We start from the raw sequence: 18,133 nt of genomic DNA, 5'->3' as shown, positions 1-18,133 counted from the left end.
TCTGGAGTGTATTTTCGAAAAAAAAAAAAAGAATCTTCAGAAAGCAGGTTTCTTCCTATTGGGACAACTCAGTACACTTTCTTATGGATTTATCAACAATTCCCAATATTTAAGTATTTATTGGATTATATTTTTCACATATCCACTAGATATCAAAGCGAATTTCAACTGTTTTTGAACAGCATTATATATATATAAAAAAAAAAAACTGTTAAAAATGTTATCAGAAAGGATTCGCCAATATCGGTTCTTCTATGGGAAAGTGCTTTAGTGTACTATTCATTCTATGAATTTAGATTCGTTTTGAAACTCTTCCAACTTTCACACAATTTGTCACCTTGCGAAATATTCAAATTATTTGGATTTTTTATTGCTCCCTTTCTTGCCACTGTAAATTTTTCCTTTTTTAAAGAGTGCTGAATCTGCTTTCTAAATATTTTCATGGTTATTTTTTCTTTTTTACAGTAAAAAAAATAAAGTAAGTCCCCCCCCTTTCAAACTAACCAACCTGACACACTAGGCAGACATGCTGGTATCTGAACTATTCAGCACATCCAGTTTCCAGGAGGGAGTTTCAAGCAAGGAATGGTATATTCCCCGCCTATCTGTGCCACAATGGTTGTTTCCTCCCTGGTGAACTTGTTTTATGGGTACCATGGACCACTAACCAGTCAATTGGTGAAAGCAGGTAAGGAGGCTAGGAAAAAAACGTAAAGAAACACACACCACACAAAAGAAAATACTTTATGTCTTTTGAGGCAGGCAGGGGAACATGATCCTCCTTTTGCTGGCACCCCCTCCTGGGCACAGGTGTGCTGAAGAAGCCAGTGTTGGGGTCAGCATTGCATTAGGCTAGGATGCTTTGGGAGGAAGCAAACCCTCCCCTCAAGCTGAAGGACAGGTGGCCTGGTATCAACATAGCATAAGGAATGAGGATATCAGGCTGCATGCCAGGCTGGCTAGCTCAGCCTTGGAGGGCACTTTTTTGCCAAGTCTTGCTTTATTTAAAAAAAATGACATTACACTTCAGCCCCATGGAAAGCATGTTAGCAAATGAACAAAAATTCCTGTTATTTAAAACAAAATTCACCTTACAAGGATTTATCCATTGATGATTTATTAAATGTATGTAAAAGCTGCTACTGGACAATTAAGATGTGTTTAACTGTACTAACCAGATTCACCCAAAGAATGTCATAAAACATAAAAGGACAAGTCTGGTCAGAAATTGCTCGACCAATTCTGTTGAATCTTACTTTGACTGGGTGGAATTTACTAGTGAATCATTGATAAATACACCTTTTAGTCTTTAGTAGCTTATAATCTATATTTTAAATACATTTCAAACGGGTCCCAATATATTTTTATCATTGATGTACCTAATCTGCTTGCATCTATTAACATTTCAAATCTACTACAAAAAAAAAGAATTGTGAGCACCATGGTGCTTTGTTTACTTTAATTGTGTATCTGGCAAATTACCTTGATATTGATTCATGTGCCCATTAAAACCGTATGGCTCAATTTATCTCTCACAAAATGGCAAATGACAAAATAATGAAGAACTGCTATGAAAACAATTGTAATTTCAGTAAACTTACTCTGAATCGCTACTAACATTCCCTTTGGGAGTGAAAAAGATGCTGGAATTCACAGTGCTGTGCAACCAGGGGCGCTTCCCTGTATTTCCTGTGTCACCAGAGACTTCCCCTTTGGGAGCTTCACGCAACTCCCTTTGTTCAAGGAACATGCTAGCTGGACGGTCATGGTGCAAGCCTGTATTCCCTTTAACAGTCAGTCCTTTAATCTCTGTTCGGATAGGATGGCTTTTCCATTGCGGGTTCTGCAGTAGAAGAGACTGTGGCCTATCTGACTGCTTGTTAGAGTCTTTTTTAGGCATCTGCAAGGAGTGCTCAGGTTCTTTGACATGTCCCTGTTCTTTCAATCTGCGTTGTCTTTCTAGCTCTTGGTTTTCTCTACGAATCTGCTCCATCATAAGTTTTTCTTTTTCCTGCTGCAGTTGCTTCTGTAACTCTTTCTTCTCTTTATTGAGCTTCTGAAGTCGTTGTAGGACAGAGTCAGAAGGAACTGACACATTCTCACTTTGCTCCTGGTCTTTAGACAATTCCTGGTTTGGAATATAAAAGGTAGGGAGGCTGCTGGAAAGGGGAGGCTCACGAACATGTGACTTGTAAGGGACAGGGACGGATGCCTTGGCAGGTGCACTTTCGGATAGCTCACCTCCAGGAGACTTCTGTCTCCAAGTGGAAACAGACCCCCATGCTATATCAACAGCACTGGAAGTAGATGAAGAGGAGTGATGAGAAATGGGATCCTTTTGGCTTTCAGAGAAGGCCACCTGCGGTGCAAATGGAGCTTGTAAATGTGAGGCATGTTCCTCAGCAGCTGGAGGATTGGTTAAAATAGTCTGAAAACTAAAGTCCACAGGTCCATTGGATGAAACATTTTCTTGTTTCATTGTCTTTAAGTTTTCATTTGAAAGTGTGCAAGGAATGCCATTGGACTGAGAGTAATGTGGCCCAAAGGTAGGCAAACTCTGTGGGCCATTGGAGTGTGATATTAAAGGTTCCCTCTTAGTGGGAGAGCTTATTTGGTAAGGAATGCTAGCACTTAGTTCATTGCTGGAGTGGCTCATAGAATCATTACTTTTAGTATTTTGGATGTCGTGCACAGGAGGATGAAGAGAACCCTTTGTTGGGGAGCTAGAAGATCCAAATGACTGAGAATACATTGGTTCAGGCATCAAAGTTTCAGGTAATTCATTGGTGAGAAGGTTTTGGGATGTGTCATTGACAGTATTTGCAAGTCTAGGAGTGAGAGAACCTGGAAGTAGATTATTAGATACTGGGTCTGCTACATGCTCCTCTAATGGCTGTGGATTCTCTTCACAGCTAATATGTTCAAAACTGCCAAGGGATCCCTCACTTTCAGGGGTGTCTGGATGTTTATCTAAGATTATTTCGGCAGACCAGCGCCTTTCCTCTGAAGGAGAGACACCACCACTTCGCACTTTTAACAATTCAAGACTGAACTGGGCCTGTTCAAGTTCTCTCATGCGACGGCTTTCCCTCTTGGCACGAACCACTTTCCTCTGATTGGAATTTTCCAATGATTTTGGCCTCTCTCTGATGTGCACCTCACCAGATAAACATTTTTCAGAGAGTGTTGATGCTGGACTTGGAAGGTCTGCCTGCGTCTGTTCAGAGGAGTCCTCCCAGTGGCTAATGTCAGTATCAGGAGTGAGAGGTGGAGTCTTGGATGCTCTGCTATCATAATCTCCCAAAGAGAGTTCTGGCTGGAAGCAGTTTGGTATTTCTTGCTTCAGTAACCGTAACCTGTAAAATGAACAGGCATGAAAACACACACCCAATACCACATTGCCGTACAAGTAAAGTATATAGAAAGTATTATTTATATGAATTACCTGCGTCGGGCTATAAAGCCTCTGCATGCTGCTTGTAAAGTGATAATGTGTTTTCTTTTATGTTGGTACAGTTTTCTTTGAACATAGCTCCTCCAACATGCTTGGATGCATATTGCTGCTTTTTGTTTGCGCAAAGAATGATCTCGCCAGGATCTCTGTATAGTAATGGATGAAGCTTTCATCTGCAGGTAGCTTTGTCTTGCTCTATGACCTCTCCACCAAGACTGAATGAAACAAGCTGCCTCGAAAAAAGAGTTGATCTTGACTGGAGGTTCCTCTGCATTCCACCGCCTCTTGTAACATCGCCAGCATCTCTGTAAAATAACAGGTTTCATTTCATTAAAAATCATTAAAACCGGACCAGTATATTGTGTATATCAACTTTTTGTTTATAACTTTCTCTTAACTGAAAATTTTCAAAAAATAAACATTCACATATTTCTTATAGCATATAATAAAGTGTATAATAAAAAGTGTGGTAAAGGACATAATTCATACCAAGAGACTTGTGAGGAAGTACTTACACATGAAAATCAATGATCATTTATTAACATACAGTTGTCACTAAAAACACTAGAAGTACCTAAGGGAGCTGAGCAATATTCTGCATGAGGGTAATAGCCTGCAATATATTCAAAGCAGTAGCACAGAAAGTGTAATGTCTTATATATGCCAATAATCTCACAATAAGTATGTAATAGAGATCTACGGTAACCTGAATCACAATGCTGTAATACAGATGAATAATACGGTTGGAATGAGAGACAGAGGAGAGAGGGAAGGCAAATAAAAAAATGTTATAGAATAGAGTATAAGATATGGAGGAGGTAGAGGAAAGGAAGGAGGGAAAGGGGACAGTTCTGTAACCCCTAGCCTGCCAGATAATCTGAAATCTCCACTGCCACATTTGGCACTTTTTGGGGGAGTAGGCAGTTGGCTTCCAGTCAGATGGCGCGGCAATCTGAGCAGATGTTGGGCCCCCCCTTCCTTCCCCCCATCACAGGTCCTAGAAAACTGCGGAACCATTCAGAAAGTGCAGCGCAGCTCATGTATGCGCAATGGGAAAACTAGCTGCAAAGCCACAAGGCTTCACTGCCAGCATCCCTTAGTTAGTCAGCGCTTGGACGCAAAGTCAATTGAAGAATCGGATGAGGACATTGCTGGATCCCTAGAAAGGTAACTGTCCTAATATAATGTCAGTAGATACGGTATTTGTAGCTGCTGATGTTAAATTTTTTTGTGGGGGGCTTGGAGCTCCTTTAAGTTTCCCAGGGGTATGCAGAACAGAGACTGCCTATTCGCCACAAAAGTTATTGTATGTCCAAGATACACTAGGGCTGCCAGGCTTTAAGTTGGTGACCAATTTCTCAAGCTTAGCTGTTAATTATTCCATATTATAAACAAAATGTATGCATTTATATAGGTCTTCTTTCGACGGTGGGGACGTCTTCTTCCATTTTAAGACTATTAGGCATCTGTCTGCAGATAATGAAAACTTTTAGTACCTGGATGATGATGGCTGCTTCTTTAAGGTGCAAGAATCTCATGCGCTGTAATCTTGACCTTATCCAGCGCTGGAGAAGAACAATTCTTTGTAATACTGTCTGATGTAACATGTCTCGAAGGCACTGACGTTCCTGTTCCTTCAGAAAAACCTGAAAAAGCAAAAAACTATGAGAAAAAGACAACACTAGATTTCACCAATGTTTTCTGTCGAGTAGGCAAAATATGTAACTGTAATTTGTTAGTGCACTAAATGAGCCCTATGAAATGCTTAAACATTTGGAATACTGTGTAAAATTACCCAGGTATGTGAAATTAATTCATTACAAATTCCATGTGATAGCAATGTAAAGGGGCCAATTCATTCCTCACCATAGTCTTCCCAACTTGATATAGCTCATGGTTGTGACCAATCCTCCAAAAGAATTCCTGGATACACTGGCGGGTACATGTAACATTTCTTGGCAACAATACTGAGAACTGATTTACAAAGTCCTAGGGAATACAGTAAGAATTGTCAGCAGATGGTAAAATCATAAACTGTAAGTACATAATGTAAGTGTTCTAACAGGTTCTTTATGTCTTTGCCGGGTACTTCCTTGTTGCAATACAGGACAGCTATATCTAAACACACCCAATGCAGGCCCCCAACTGTTTTTGGCATACAAAGAAACTGATGTAAAAAAAAAAAAAAGGCAGTATTGCAAAGTTTTTCATAGCACCGTCAAATTCAAAACAAAAAGTAAAATGTAAAATGTGTTTGAGCAGCCGTATACCCACAAGGTGTTCCTGATTCATCAAAAGTTGAACAGACAAAAGGTGGGGGATGCAGTAGTAGTGATGTATAGAGAGTATGATTATACTGGGCCTTTTATGGAGATATCAAGTACATCCTGATTTATTTTCTAAGTCAAACACTGTCCTAATTGAGAAATATAGTACACAGTTTTAATGTGCAGAAGAGTGAATATTTTGCCACCACTGATGCCTTTACAGTAGTATACACCTACAAGTAGGAATTAATGCAATTAGGATATGTTTGCAACAAGGCAGATTTTCAGAGGAGCACAAAAAAATACGTGCGAGAAGGTCTGCATTTTGTGCTGAAATGGAAAGTGGTTCCATTAAACCAGAAAGAACAATTACTGATATAGAAATTGTTGATAGGCACATAGCAATTGAAGGCAACCCCCTAGAGGCTAGAACCCTCTGAAAGCATCTGCCGTCTGATCCTGCATCCTGAAAACAAATCTGACCAGCTTGTTGTTGAACAATGCAGACATATGTCCCGAGAAACACCTCCAGATAGAGAGACCCTTTCTCAGGTTTGGATGTCTGCTGAGAAAATCTGCCTGACAGTTTTCCACCCAGGGAACGTACATCATGTCTCCTGACATCAATTATAGAAGCCACCATGACAGAAACATTGGGGTTTGAGGATGTAATTGGATCCAGAGAAAAACTGGATTTGTCCCACACCACTGAAAATTTTCTGTTGCAAAAATGTTCTGAAGTGAAATTAAGCAAACAGAATTGCTTAGAAAGTGGATACCATCAAACCAGCATTAACATGCAATGCAGTTTGATTGACAAATTGAGTTTAAGGCTGAGGATCTGTAAGTGTAAACAGGTTTGAAAAAAAAAAACAACAAAAAAAAAACCTTGAAACTTTTCAGCCTGGGAAGCAGAACAAATATTCCCAGAGGACAGCAATTCCTTAAAATGCTGAAAAGAGGCCCATCTGACTTTGCTGAGGCATATGAAAATTGTCACCTTCGGATGTTTCTTCCTGCACCCAAGCGTCACCCCTGTATCCAAGAATGCTGGGTTCCCACCCTCAAACACAGAGATAGCTATGCATGCAGAGGATATCAAATTTAGGGGTACATGGAAGCAAAGCCTCGGGTAGCTGTCCGTTGGGTGTCTAAGTTAGAAGATATAGTTAGCACCCACAGACAGTTTGAGCCAACAGGAGAGTACAGAGCAGACAGAATACGACACATTGGTGAGCATCTGGCAACAATACGAGTCAAAGTAACAAATTCCAACATTCCTAGAGCCTCCATAAGACCCAGGTGCACACTTTTCATAGTGTTCCCCACAAGTATTGTCTGTACAGTAACACACGCCCATATCTCAGTCACATTAGCATAATTCAGGGGTCTTACAATTGTTGCAGCTACATTCCTGACACCTCAGCTTCTACATTGAACTCCCAAAACTGCCAGGCTCACACAGGCACAAAATTTCACAACCTGTAAAACTTGTGCCTGTGGGCTGACTGGAGAGACTTCTAGTATTTCAGTATCTGGCTGAATCTGCCTGCAGCTATAGATTGTGGAAAAAACTTTAAATGAACAGGAAAAAGAAAATCAGAGCTGAGGAAAACGCATCCACTTTCCTTGGAACACAAAGAAAAACTGAGCAGGTGAAAATCGAGAGAGGTTATAGCCTAAAATCACTGTTTATATTTAAAGAGGAAGTAAACCCTGATGGGTTTACTTCCCCTTTCATTCCCTGCAAAGGCAAAGCATAATGGACTACTATGCATCGCATAGTAGCCCATTATGTGTCACTTACCTGACACAGGAGCCAGCGATGTCACCGCTGTCCCCTGTAGTCAGGCGCATCCATCTTTTCGGTGGGGTCTCGCAGCTCCGCCGCTGTCATTCGGCGGAGCCGCGATTACGTCACTCCCGTGCATGCGCACGGGAGCCAACACGCGCGGCAGCTCCGTTGTTGGAAATGCCGCGCTCATCTTCGGGGAAATATCTCCTAAACCGTATAGGTTTAGGAGATATTTCTTGGACCTATAGGTAAGCCTTAATCTAGGCTTACCTGTAGGTCAAAGTGGTTTGTAAGGGTTTACAACCACTTTAAAAACACTTCATAAGGGGGTACTACGAAGGGACTGTGGGAAACAAACACATATGCTTTTCACTGAATATAAAATAGGACTTTTTTTTTTTTTTAAGTAGAAATCATGCCAGCTTTATTGTTCTGTACTGAACAAAAAACTTTTTCTGTAAGCCATTTCTTTATACATACCACTTTAAAAAATGTTGGAGGAGCCATCCAGCTTGCATGGCTTCCTTTTTGTACAAGGCCATCCACATACTATGGTTATCAAATGCAGAACTAGTAGAAAACTGTTTTCTGAAATTTGAAAATTAGCTTGTTCCCACACATTCATCATGTGCTATAAGGCCAAATTAAAGTTAGTTCAGGTGTTTCCAGTGCAAGGCTCTGTAGCACAAAAAGAAATTTCAGACAATTCTGTGCTTCCAATCTGTGACAACCGTTTTGGAAAGGCCCTTTTCTGTTCCATGAATGCTGACATAGCCAAGTCCATAAAAACATGCTTTGATGAGTTTGCTGTGGAGGAACTGGAGTTGTCTGCACAGACCATTAACCTCAACCTTACTGAACACCTTTGGAATTAATTGAAATGCAGACTGTGAACCAGGTCTTCTCATCCAACACCCCCTGACTTCACAAATACTTTTTTTGTATAAATGGGCACAAGCTTCCATGGACAACCTCCCAAGTCTTGCAGAAAACCTTCCCAGAAATGTGGAGGCTCTTGTGGCTGCTAAATAGGGGGAGCAACTCCATATTAATGCTCACAGTTTTCGAATATGATGTCCAACAAACTCACACTGGTTTGATGGTTAGGTGGTACAAAATTCTTGACCATATTTTGTGTATGCAACAGAGCTTGTGTACATAATAAGACTGCATTCTAACCTGAAAGGGATACTTGCAGCTGTACCCAGATTGGCGAATTCGGACTGTTTCCAACATTCCTGTGTAACGAAGTTGCCTTAGCACCAATGAATCATTGAAACGCAAAGGCACCTGTAGAATTAAGCAAAAAAGAAAAGATAAAATACACTCCAGCAGTAATGTACACAAATATCCTTTATCAGTTACTATTAATTTGCTTTGTTAAAGTAATCAAGATTGTATGCAGACAAATGTGTGTGCGTGTGTATTTTTGTTCAGCCACGTTCATTAAAAATACCATTAGACACTCGAAAAAACACACATACCACTGTGAGAATGTGAAACCAATGCCAGATTGAGAATCTAATTGTACATATAAGAAACTTTATTTAGTATTTAGTCCTTGAAGTGCAGGAGGTCATACTACAAACAATATTTTTGCTGTGTTCAAAGATGGGCTTTAAGAATAACAAATCTTTATTGATTAGGGCCAAGGATTGTTATGACTGAACGATCATTACACAGATAACTATATTTGCAGGGTGGACTAGCTCAAGGCTAGACTGAGAATAGCGCCTAGAGGCGATTCAGTTCGCATTGTGCGCTATACAAGTATTTCATTCATTCATTCATAAAGCAGGCTACCTCCAGAAATTCTATTTACAAAGTATACTTCAGTTGATTCCTTATTGCTGCAAATTATTGTGCACTTCAAAAACGCAATTTTAAGTTAATTACCTTTTCTGCATTGGAGCGGATGCATTTCACAAAATAGGGCTCTGCCTGACCCAAAGTTTCCATCAGCTTGTTTAAAGATGCCTAAAACAATGGAAAAGAAAGGGGATTTCAAAATACACACTGGCATGGGGTAATCTGTGAGATGAAATCAGAGGGAAGACAACCAAAGAAACATGGAGCCGCACCTGAAATTGTGCACTGATGCTTGGTGGCTTTTTCTTCTTGTGAAGATGCAGCAGGGACTTGGTGATACGATCATGTAGTGTAAGGTTAGAGAGATGCTTTAGAGACTTCACATCCAACAAGTGCTAGGGTTTAATGAAAAAGTCAAAAACTTTTCAATTGTCTATGCAAAAAAAAAAATCACCAAAAACTAGAGATCAGCAGTAGCTCTAGAGCTGCACAATTAATCGTCAAGAATCGTTATCGCAATCTTGACTAAAGTGTTTTGCAATCCTTTCTATGCAAAGAATTTTCTCTGCTCTTCTGAAGCAACAGCCCTCAAAAAAATAAGTGACACAGAGACATAAACTACAAAACCTGACAGTGTATGCTAGTACCCTGGGAGTGTTGGGAGTACTTGTATATTGTGAGTACCTGTGTGTGTAGATAGTGCAGAGTATTGCGAGTGCCAGAGGGCTGTGAGTGCCCGAGGGCTGCGAGTGCCCGAGGGCTGCGAGTGCCCGAGGGCTGCGAGTGCCCGAGGGCTGCGAGTGCCCGAGGGCTGCAAGTACCTGTGTATTGTTGAGTACTAGTGTAATTTTCGAGCAAAAAAAAAAAAAAAGTAGATTTTTACACATAGGAGCGAAGTGACAGAATTGGCCCGGATGGCATGTAGTTAAACAGAGTGAAGATTCACTTCAATTATACAATACTGTGCAGGTAAAATAAACAGGAATTTACAGGAATTCTCATTTATATGAATTTTCCATCTTTACAAAAAAAAATTAGAGTCTCACCTTAGGAAGAGCCGGCTTGGATTTTGTGTTCTTGTTCCTCCTAAAAAAATAAATAAAAATCATCATCCATAATAAGCACATACTGTACTCCATAACCTTTACTTGCCATAGCCATTGATATAATATATCTGCATATTTCAAATGTCTCCCACACACAAGATCTACAAGAATATTTCCTGAAATAGCTAGAATTGCGTCCTGTATGTCTAGAAATGTTGTCTTACATTAGAATGCCGTGAGCCCTCTCCAGTAGTTTGCTGTCACTGCTGTTATTCAGGTTGGAGCTGGGGGAGCTAATAAAGATTCCGCCACCTTCGAGGTAGGAACCAGAGGATGACAGCAGGCTCAGTCTACGTGAAGTCCAGTTCAGCTCACTTGAAAACAAAAGCACATTGTAAAAAATGGAAGTGAGAATTAGGAGAATATATGAATCTAAGACATCGAAAAATTGCAGTTTGTTGGAAAACATCTGCTGCTGCTTATCAGATATTACTCCATCACACAAGGAAAAAGGATGGAATCATTCGCCATAAAACTCCAATCAACATTTTACAAGTCAGATAAAATTATACATGGCACATAAATAAAGGCAGATCTCACAGAAATCTTCCTGTCTATAGCCCACATACGGTTTGTGTTAGATTTTTCATGCAAGTAATTATTCTCTACCAAAAATAACTGTAATCCTACAGAATCAATCATTTTATTGTAGTTCATATGCTTACAAAAAATGCTCAAACCTCCATTGCAGTTTATTTTTTTTTCACATGCACCTATAGTTTTTGAGATGCTGCAAATGAGGGAGATAGCAAATGCAGAAAGCCAGTCCCAATTCCAACCAAAACAAGGGTTTTGGTATGTGTAAGCTAAGTAGAATTTAGATACTTCTGCCCTCACTTTATTATATGAAGTAACCCAATAACCACGCTCTTACACTATGATGAACCATTGACCTTATAATTATTTGAGCTTTAGCTATTGAGGTCTGTAAACAAAAATCAAAACAGGTAGGCAAACAACAAGGATACTTACCGGGGACTTCTTTCTTGTATGGTGTTTACTCCCTGTAGGTCAGAAAGTGGAGACCGAGGGGTCCGGCGGGGAATATCTGAAAGGGAATTGTGTGTTTAGATAAAAAAATCAAGTTTTCTAGGAGGAATCAAAGTCCTCCAACATATGGTCTGTGTACCTGACCTTTGATATCTGTGTATTCTAATATTTTACATGTAGTGATGCATGTAGTGATGCGTGAAATAGATGTGTCCCAAATAAAAATGTGTAGATCTCTACATCGGTGTGCATCAGTACCAAAATTACATTAGTGGTCTCTATATTTCTACTCTGTGTGTATGGTTCACTGTTAAAAACACATGCCCAAGAGACCATCACTTGCAAGTCCACACTTTCTGTGCACAGCTCAAAATAAGGTTTAAAACACAAGGACATTACTAGAGGCATGACATGGGCAGCAAGCATAATTCCTCAGTGAAACAGCACGACAGTTACTGGCAGGTCTGTGAAGATGTACACATGCTTTCCCAAAAGGGCACATGCAGAAAAATGAGTGGGAGGCATAGCAAATACACAAGAAAAGTACAACATGCAAAAGTGAGTTTTGTTATAAGCGCTGAACCAAGTAAGAATCAATCACAATCCGAGTACTTGTCAAGTACTAAGTCTTTATTTTTCCTAAAAAAGCATCCTGTCCAGGTTCCAGCAGTCAGGCTATTTATAACTGTGCTTTTGCGGTGATATATTTAAATAATGTGCTTCCAAACTACTGCATGAAGCATTTTTGTATGTGTTTAAAACCAACCTAAACCCTCCAATCATTTACAGCCAAGGAAGCCGATATCTTAATCTCCTCTTGATCTGCTTGGTGCTGCACATGTGATCAGCTGATACCTGCCAATTGATGACTTTATAGTTCGGTTGCGAGCCAACATAAGCTGACCACTCTGAAAGTTTTCATTCATGGCATGCCCTGAATGCAACGGTTTTGGGAAAATGTTAAATTGATGGTTTAGTTCTGCTTTAACCAACGACCAGCTCACGCACATATACTGCAGCACGTTGGCAGCTCTGCGCCAATCGACGCACCTGTAAGGTGGCTCATGAAGTCGCAGTTGCAGATGGCCCGCTCTCGCAGCGGGAGTGTGCCAGCGGGTCAGACAGACTCTATGCTCGCTGGAGACCCACGATCGCCAAGTACAGAGGAAGAACAGAGATCTGCCAGTGTAAACAAGCGGGATCCCCGTTCTTACAGGGGACATGTCAGAGATCTTCTGTTCCCAGTGATCGGGAACAGTGATCTCTGTCATGTGCCAGTGAGCCTAACCCCCCTAAAGTTAGAACACACCTAATCCCTTGATCGCCCCCTAGTGTTAACCCCTTCCCTGCCAGTTTCACTTTTACAGTTTTATAGCACTGATCAATGTAATGTCACTGGTCCCCAAAAAGTGTCATTTGGGGTCAGATTTCAGATTTGTCCGCAGCAATGTCGCAGTAAAAAAAAAAAAAAAAAAAGAAAAAAAGTCCCTTAATCTATCCCATAGTTTGCAGATGCGATAACTTTTGCACAAACCAATTAAAGATGCCAATTGCGGTTTTTCTAACCCAAAATATTTAAAAATATATGTCGACCTAAACCAGGGGTGCCCAACCTTTTGAAGAGCGAGGGCCACTTAAGCAACTTGGTAACCCGGTCACGGGCCACAATGAGCAGAGCAGGCAGATGACAGGTCCATGCAGAGCGGGCACGGACACAGCTCACTCTACTCTATGGGTCCTCTGATCCAATCCACCCAGACAGAAGGTTTTTTTTATTTATTTTTTTAGCGAATCAGATTGGAGGTAGGCGGGTGTAAATGGACACAAATCTGTTTACACCTGCCGTTTCATAGAGGTGAATGGAGGGTCCGATTGGGTCAGACCAATTGTGTGAAAGGGGCCTTTCACACTAATGCAGAGCAGTGCACCTGTGTCTTTCCCTCGAGTTAGCTACACTTTGCCATAGACTTTTATTATATCCTGCAGGTGCAATACACTTTCTGAAAGCACACCAAACCCGCAGGTAATAACAGAAGTCTATGGATCAATGCAGGTAACCTTAAGGTTCACTGCACCTGTGGATCAGTTTGAAAGCAGCCCAGTAACCACTGCGCAGTTATGCCCATACATACACTGCAATTTTAGTAAAAACTGACCTTTAATAACAGTCTTCCATTCAGGTATCGCCTGCTGTTGCTGTTCCAGGCAGAGTGCATTTGGTATCACTTTGCCTGTGGCAGGAAACGGCGCTATACAGGAAGCATCAGCTTATATAGCTCTGCTCGACAGCTGCTTGCTTTGCCGACTTTGTTAAATACACAGATGGTCTGGTCCGCCATCCCACAGAAGGAGGTCGCGGGCCACATGTGGCCCCCGGGCCACTGGTTGGACACCCCTGACCTAAACTAATGAATAAATGTGTTTAATACTTTTTTTGGATATGTATTATAGCAAAAAGTAAAAAATATTTTTTCTTTTTTTACAATTATTGTTTATAGCGCAAAAAATAAAAACCTCAGAGGTGATCAAATACCACCAAAAGAAAGCTCTATTTGTGGGGAAAAAAGGACGACAATTTTGTTTCAATACAGCGTTGAACAACCATGCTATTTCTCAGTTAAAGTGATACAGTGACGTATTGCAAAAAATGGCCTGGTCATTAACCACTTGCCGCCCGCCCTATAGGCAATTGACGGTGGCAAAGTGGTTGCATAATCCTGATCGGACGTCATATGACGTGATCAGAATTATGAGCCGCTGCGCGCCCCCGGGGGCGCGCATTGCGGCGATCGTTGTTGCGGTGTGTCAGTCTGACACCCGGCAACTACGATCTCGGTAAAGAGTCTCCGACGGAGACTCTTTACCACGTGATCAGCCGTGTCCAATCACGGCTGATCACAGTGTAAATAGGAAGAGCCGGTGATCGGCTTTTCCTCACTCGCGTCTGTCAGACGCGAGTAGAGGAGAGCCGATCGGCTGCTCCTCTGACAGGGGGGGGGTCTGTGCTGATCGATTATCAGCACAGCCCCCCCCCGAGGATGCCCACACTGGACCACCAGGGATGCCACCAGACCACCAGGGATGCCCAGCAAAAGGTAATCCTCCCTAGACCACCAGGGATGCCAGTCAGTGCCACAATGGATGCCAATCAGTGCCCACAATGGGCATCACTGATTGGCATGCATTGTTTGGCACTGATTGGCATCCATTAGTACAGTATAACATAATACAATGCCGCCTATGAGTGCCCACCTGTGCCGCCTATCAGTGCCCACCTGTGCCACCTATCAGTGCCCACCTGTGCCACCTATCAGTGCCCATCCGTGCCACCTATCAGTGCCCACCCATGCCCATCTGTGCCGCCTATCCATGCCCATCTGTGCTGCCTATCCATGCCCATCTGTGCTGCCTATCCATGCCCATCTGTGCCAGCAATCAGTGCCAATTTGTGCCACCTATCAGTGCCCATCAGTGCCGCCCATCAGTGCCGCCTATCAGTGCCGCCTATCAGTGCCCATCAGTGCCACCTATCAGTGCCACATATCAGTGCCACATATCAGTGTCCATCAATGCCACCTCATCAGTGCCACTTCATTGGTGCCCATCAGTGCCGCCTTATCAGTGCCCATCAGTGTAGCCCCATCAGTGCCCATCAGTGAAGGAGAAAACGTACTTATTTACAAAGTTTTGAAACTGAAACAAAAAAAAACTTTTTTTTTCAAAATTTTCGGTATTTTTTTATTTGTAGCGCAAAAAATAAAAACCGTAGAGGTGATCAAATACCACCAAAAGAAAGCTCTATTTGTGGGAAAAAAATGATAAAAATTTAATTTGGGTACAGTGTAGCATGACCGTGCAATTGTCATTTAAAGTGCGACAGCGCTGAAAGCTCAAAATTGGTCTGGGCAGAAAGGTGTTTAAGTGCCCGGTATTGAAGTGGTTAAGGGGGCAAAGTAGTTAAGGTGCAACGATTGAACTGTGACATCATATCAATACTGTGAATGCATCCTAAAGTGCTACTAAACCCAGTAATAAATAAAAAAATAGTCTCAACCCCCCCCCGGAAGACCACAGCTTATAAATCTTTTTTTTACATTTAAATACTGCCACTATATACCTTTTTGGCTGATCTTTATATCATGGTCACATAATAAACTGCAGGGTCTGCCCGAGTGCTGAGTGTTCAGGTAGGAGGAGATTTCCACTACAGCCTGTGTCCTCATGCTTTTATGGGAGGAGGATCATCCATCAATCAAGATGTGATATCCCACCCACTGTGTTCTTTTTTAGTTACTGGGCATGGAGGAGCAGGGAGCGACGGGGCTGTCATTTAGGATCTGTATACACGCCCCAAATGTGTGATGTCAATATCATGTGACCTGGCTAGCTCAACAAGGAAATGTTCTCTCCAGCAATAGAGACCAAACTGAGAATGTGCAGGGGGACGATTCAGACTGTGTCTTATCTGGCCTTGCCCAGGGTAACCCTGCAGGAGGGGGAGGATCTGTGCACATAGGATCAAAAAGCTTTTTTACACAATACAGGGGATTAACCCCTTAAGTTCCACAGTGAGTATAACAAGCATGCTATTCTGCATATACAAACAGATTTTACAGGTGCTGTTGTTGGTTTAGTAACACTTTAAGCCCCGTACACACGACCCAAAAATCAGATGACAAATCGTCCATTTTATTTGCATGTTAGTCTCATATCAAACATAAAAAGTTTACTAAAGTTACGAAAATTCTCGTATGACTAAATAAAATTTTTTTAAAAATCAGAAGCGATGTCATGTGTTGTAGTGTATTCCTATTGCATTTCCAATGAGAACTGTACTGATTAAACGAAAGTCATGCAATCTGGTATTGTACGAGAAAAATTTCCGAGCTTGTCTGATCGGATAATATCGAATTAAGGGTGGCACAGTGGTGTAGTGGGTTTCACTCTCGCCTATCGGTAAAAGGGGTTACTGGTTCGAATCTCAACCACGACACTACCTGCCTGGAGTTTGCATGTTCTCCCTGTGCCTGCGTGGGTTTCCTCCAGATACTCCGGTTCCCTCCCACACTCCAAAGACATGCAGGTAGGTTAATTGGCTTCTGTCCAAAACTGGCCCTAGTATATGAATAGGGACCTTGGAGTGTGGGCTTGTTGAGGGCAGGGACCGATGTGTGTGTGCAATGTACAGGGATAGGGACAATTGTAGACGCTCACTCAGGCTGAACTGGATGGACCGGTGTCTTTATTCAACCTTACTAACTATGTAACTATGAATGAGCTGTCGTGAGCGGCTCTTAAAAGCTCTGTACTAACGATCCGATTATCCTACGATCGATTTGAAAGCGGTATTTTTCATATGATTTTCGGATCAGGTGTACGGGCCTTTAAAGTGTAAAAAATAGACAACACAATAATGTTTCTTAAAACATTATAGATTTGTAACAAGTTTAGACACAATACAGATATATTATTTAATTTGTCTAAATTTGCCGATGCCTATATCTGAAAACTGGTAGTCCTAAAGTAAAGTCACAATGTCAGAAAGCCCAATCAGTTTAACCCCTGTATGATTGGGTAACACATATATGCAGCGTCCAAGAGATGGGCTTTAAATCTGGGCGCCGCATATATGTGTTCTTGCTAGGAGTGTCCTTGATTGCGTGCTCCCAGCATTGACACCAGGCTATCTGTGACAGCCCCAGCTCAGCTACTACTGAGTGGTACCTGGGGAAATGGATCCTGGTCACACGATCACCGTGATAGCCTTTGATTGGCTATCACAGTGATCATTCAATCTAGAGAGTGAAGATGAGAAGACACACTATCTTTTTCTCCTTCCTAGAGGACATGCCTGAAAAAAAAATCTGTCGGTTAAAAAAATATAGATCTAATCTAATTCAGAAGTTGATCTAGTGTAGTGAGAGTTGGTGTCAAAGTGTCAATTACTATTAGGGCCCATTCACATCAGATGCATGTTTGACTAGACTCCAACTGCATAGACAATCCAAAATCCACAAGTGCATAAAAATGCACTGCGGTGCAGTGCACATAAAAGCCCAAAGAAGACGGGAAAGTGACCGCAAGTGCAGGTCACTATGCATGCAAAAACATGCACTAAATGCGCAGTTTCTGGTGTGAATGGGTCCATCGTGTCAGTGCCTGTTAAGGCCAGTTCACACTACATGCAGTTTTTTTTTACATAAAAAACGCAAGGAAAGTAGGTTATACGGTTTCCAATGGCATAGTTCATACCAGTGCAATCAATTCCAGGGCGTTCCAGTTTCAGAAAAAAAATAAAAAAAGTAGAACACTATTCTCAACCTGTCTATATCTGCTGGGGGTGTGCCTGGTTGTTCATTGCTGCATTTTTCCTGCACTGGACTGTACTGGAACACAATAAAATGCACCAGACCGCAGTACAGTGAAAAAAAAAAAAGCATCTGGAATGCATCCGGAAATACATCAAAAAAGCAACAAAAGAGGTTTAAAACAAGCCCTCACTGACCTCTCTAGATGCGTGTAGTATGGAGTAAAGCAGAACTAAACCCTCCTATCCTTTACAGGCAAAAAAGCAGCCAGCTTAGCCTCTGATCTGCAACTGCCATGGTTCTGCACATGTGATCAGTTATGACACTAGCCAAATGATGGTTTAATAGTTCATTTGAGAGCGGACATAAGCACACAACTACTTGTGTTAGTTATCATTCAATAA

At 41.6% G+C, this 18,133-nt stretch overlaps 1 protein-coding gene across 4 annotated transcripts in view; it reads right to left on the bottom strand.

Moving 5' to 3' along the window:
- Positions 1–18,133, bottom strand: part of MYO9A (myosin IXA) — a 194,617-nt gene that overhangs the window by 35,970 nt on the left and 140,514 nt on the right. For all 4 annotated transcript variants that reach the window (XM_077473402.1, XM_077473405.1, XM_077473404.1 and 1 more), the window contains 10 exons: positions 11,404–11,479; positions 10,596–10,745; positions 10,372–10,411; positions 9,598–9,720; positions 9,413–9,493; positions 8,696–8,806; positions 5,321–5,443; positions 4,951–5,100; positions 3,446–3,759; positions 1,602–3,356 (listed from right to left, as the gene is read on the bottom strand). In XM_077473402.1, the coding sequence (XP_077329528.1) occupies positions 1,602–3,356; positions 3,446–3,759; positions 4,951–5,100; positions 5,321–5,443; positions 8,696–8,806; positions 9,413–9,493; positions 9,598–9,720; positions 10,372–10,411; positions 10,596–10,745; positions 11,404–11,479 (2,923 nt within the window). The remainder of the gene's footprint in view (positions 1–1,601; positions 3,357–3,445; positions 3,760–4,950; positions 5,101–5,320; positions 5,444–8,695; positions 8,807–9,412; positions 9,494–9,597; positions 9,721–10,371; positions 10,412–10,595; positions 10,746–11,403; positions 11,480–18,133) is intronic.

The sequence above is a fragment of the Lithobates pipiens genome, unplaced genomic scaffold (genome assembly GCF_037356315.1).
Source record: "Lithobates pipiens isolate NorthernLeopardFrog02 unplaced genomic scaffold, aLitPip1_a1.2 Scaffold_8, whole genome shotgun sequence".
NCBI classification, from domain to species: Eukaryota; Metazoa; Chordata; class Amphibia; order Anura; family Ranidae; genus Lithobates; species Lithobates pipiens.
Note: the sequence above shows the minus strand (reverse complement) of the source record. Positions and strands in the feature narration are given on the sequence as shown.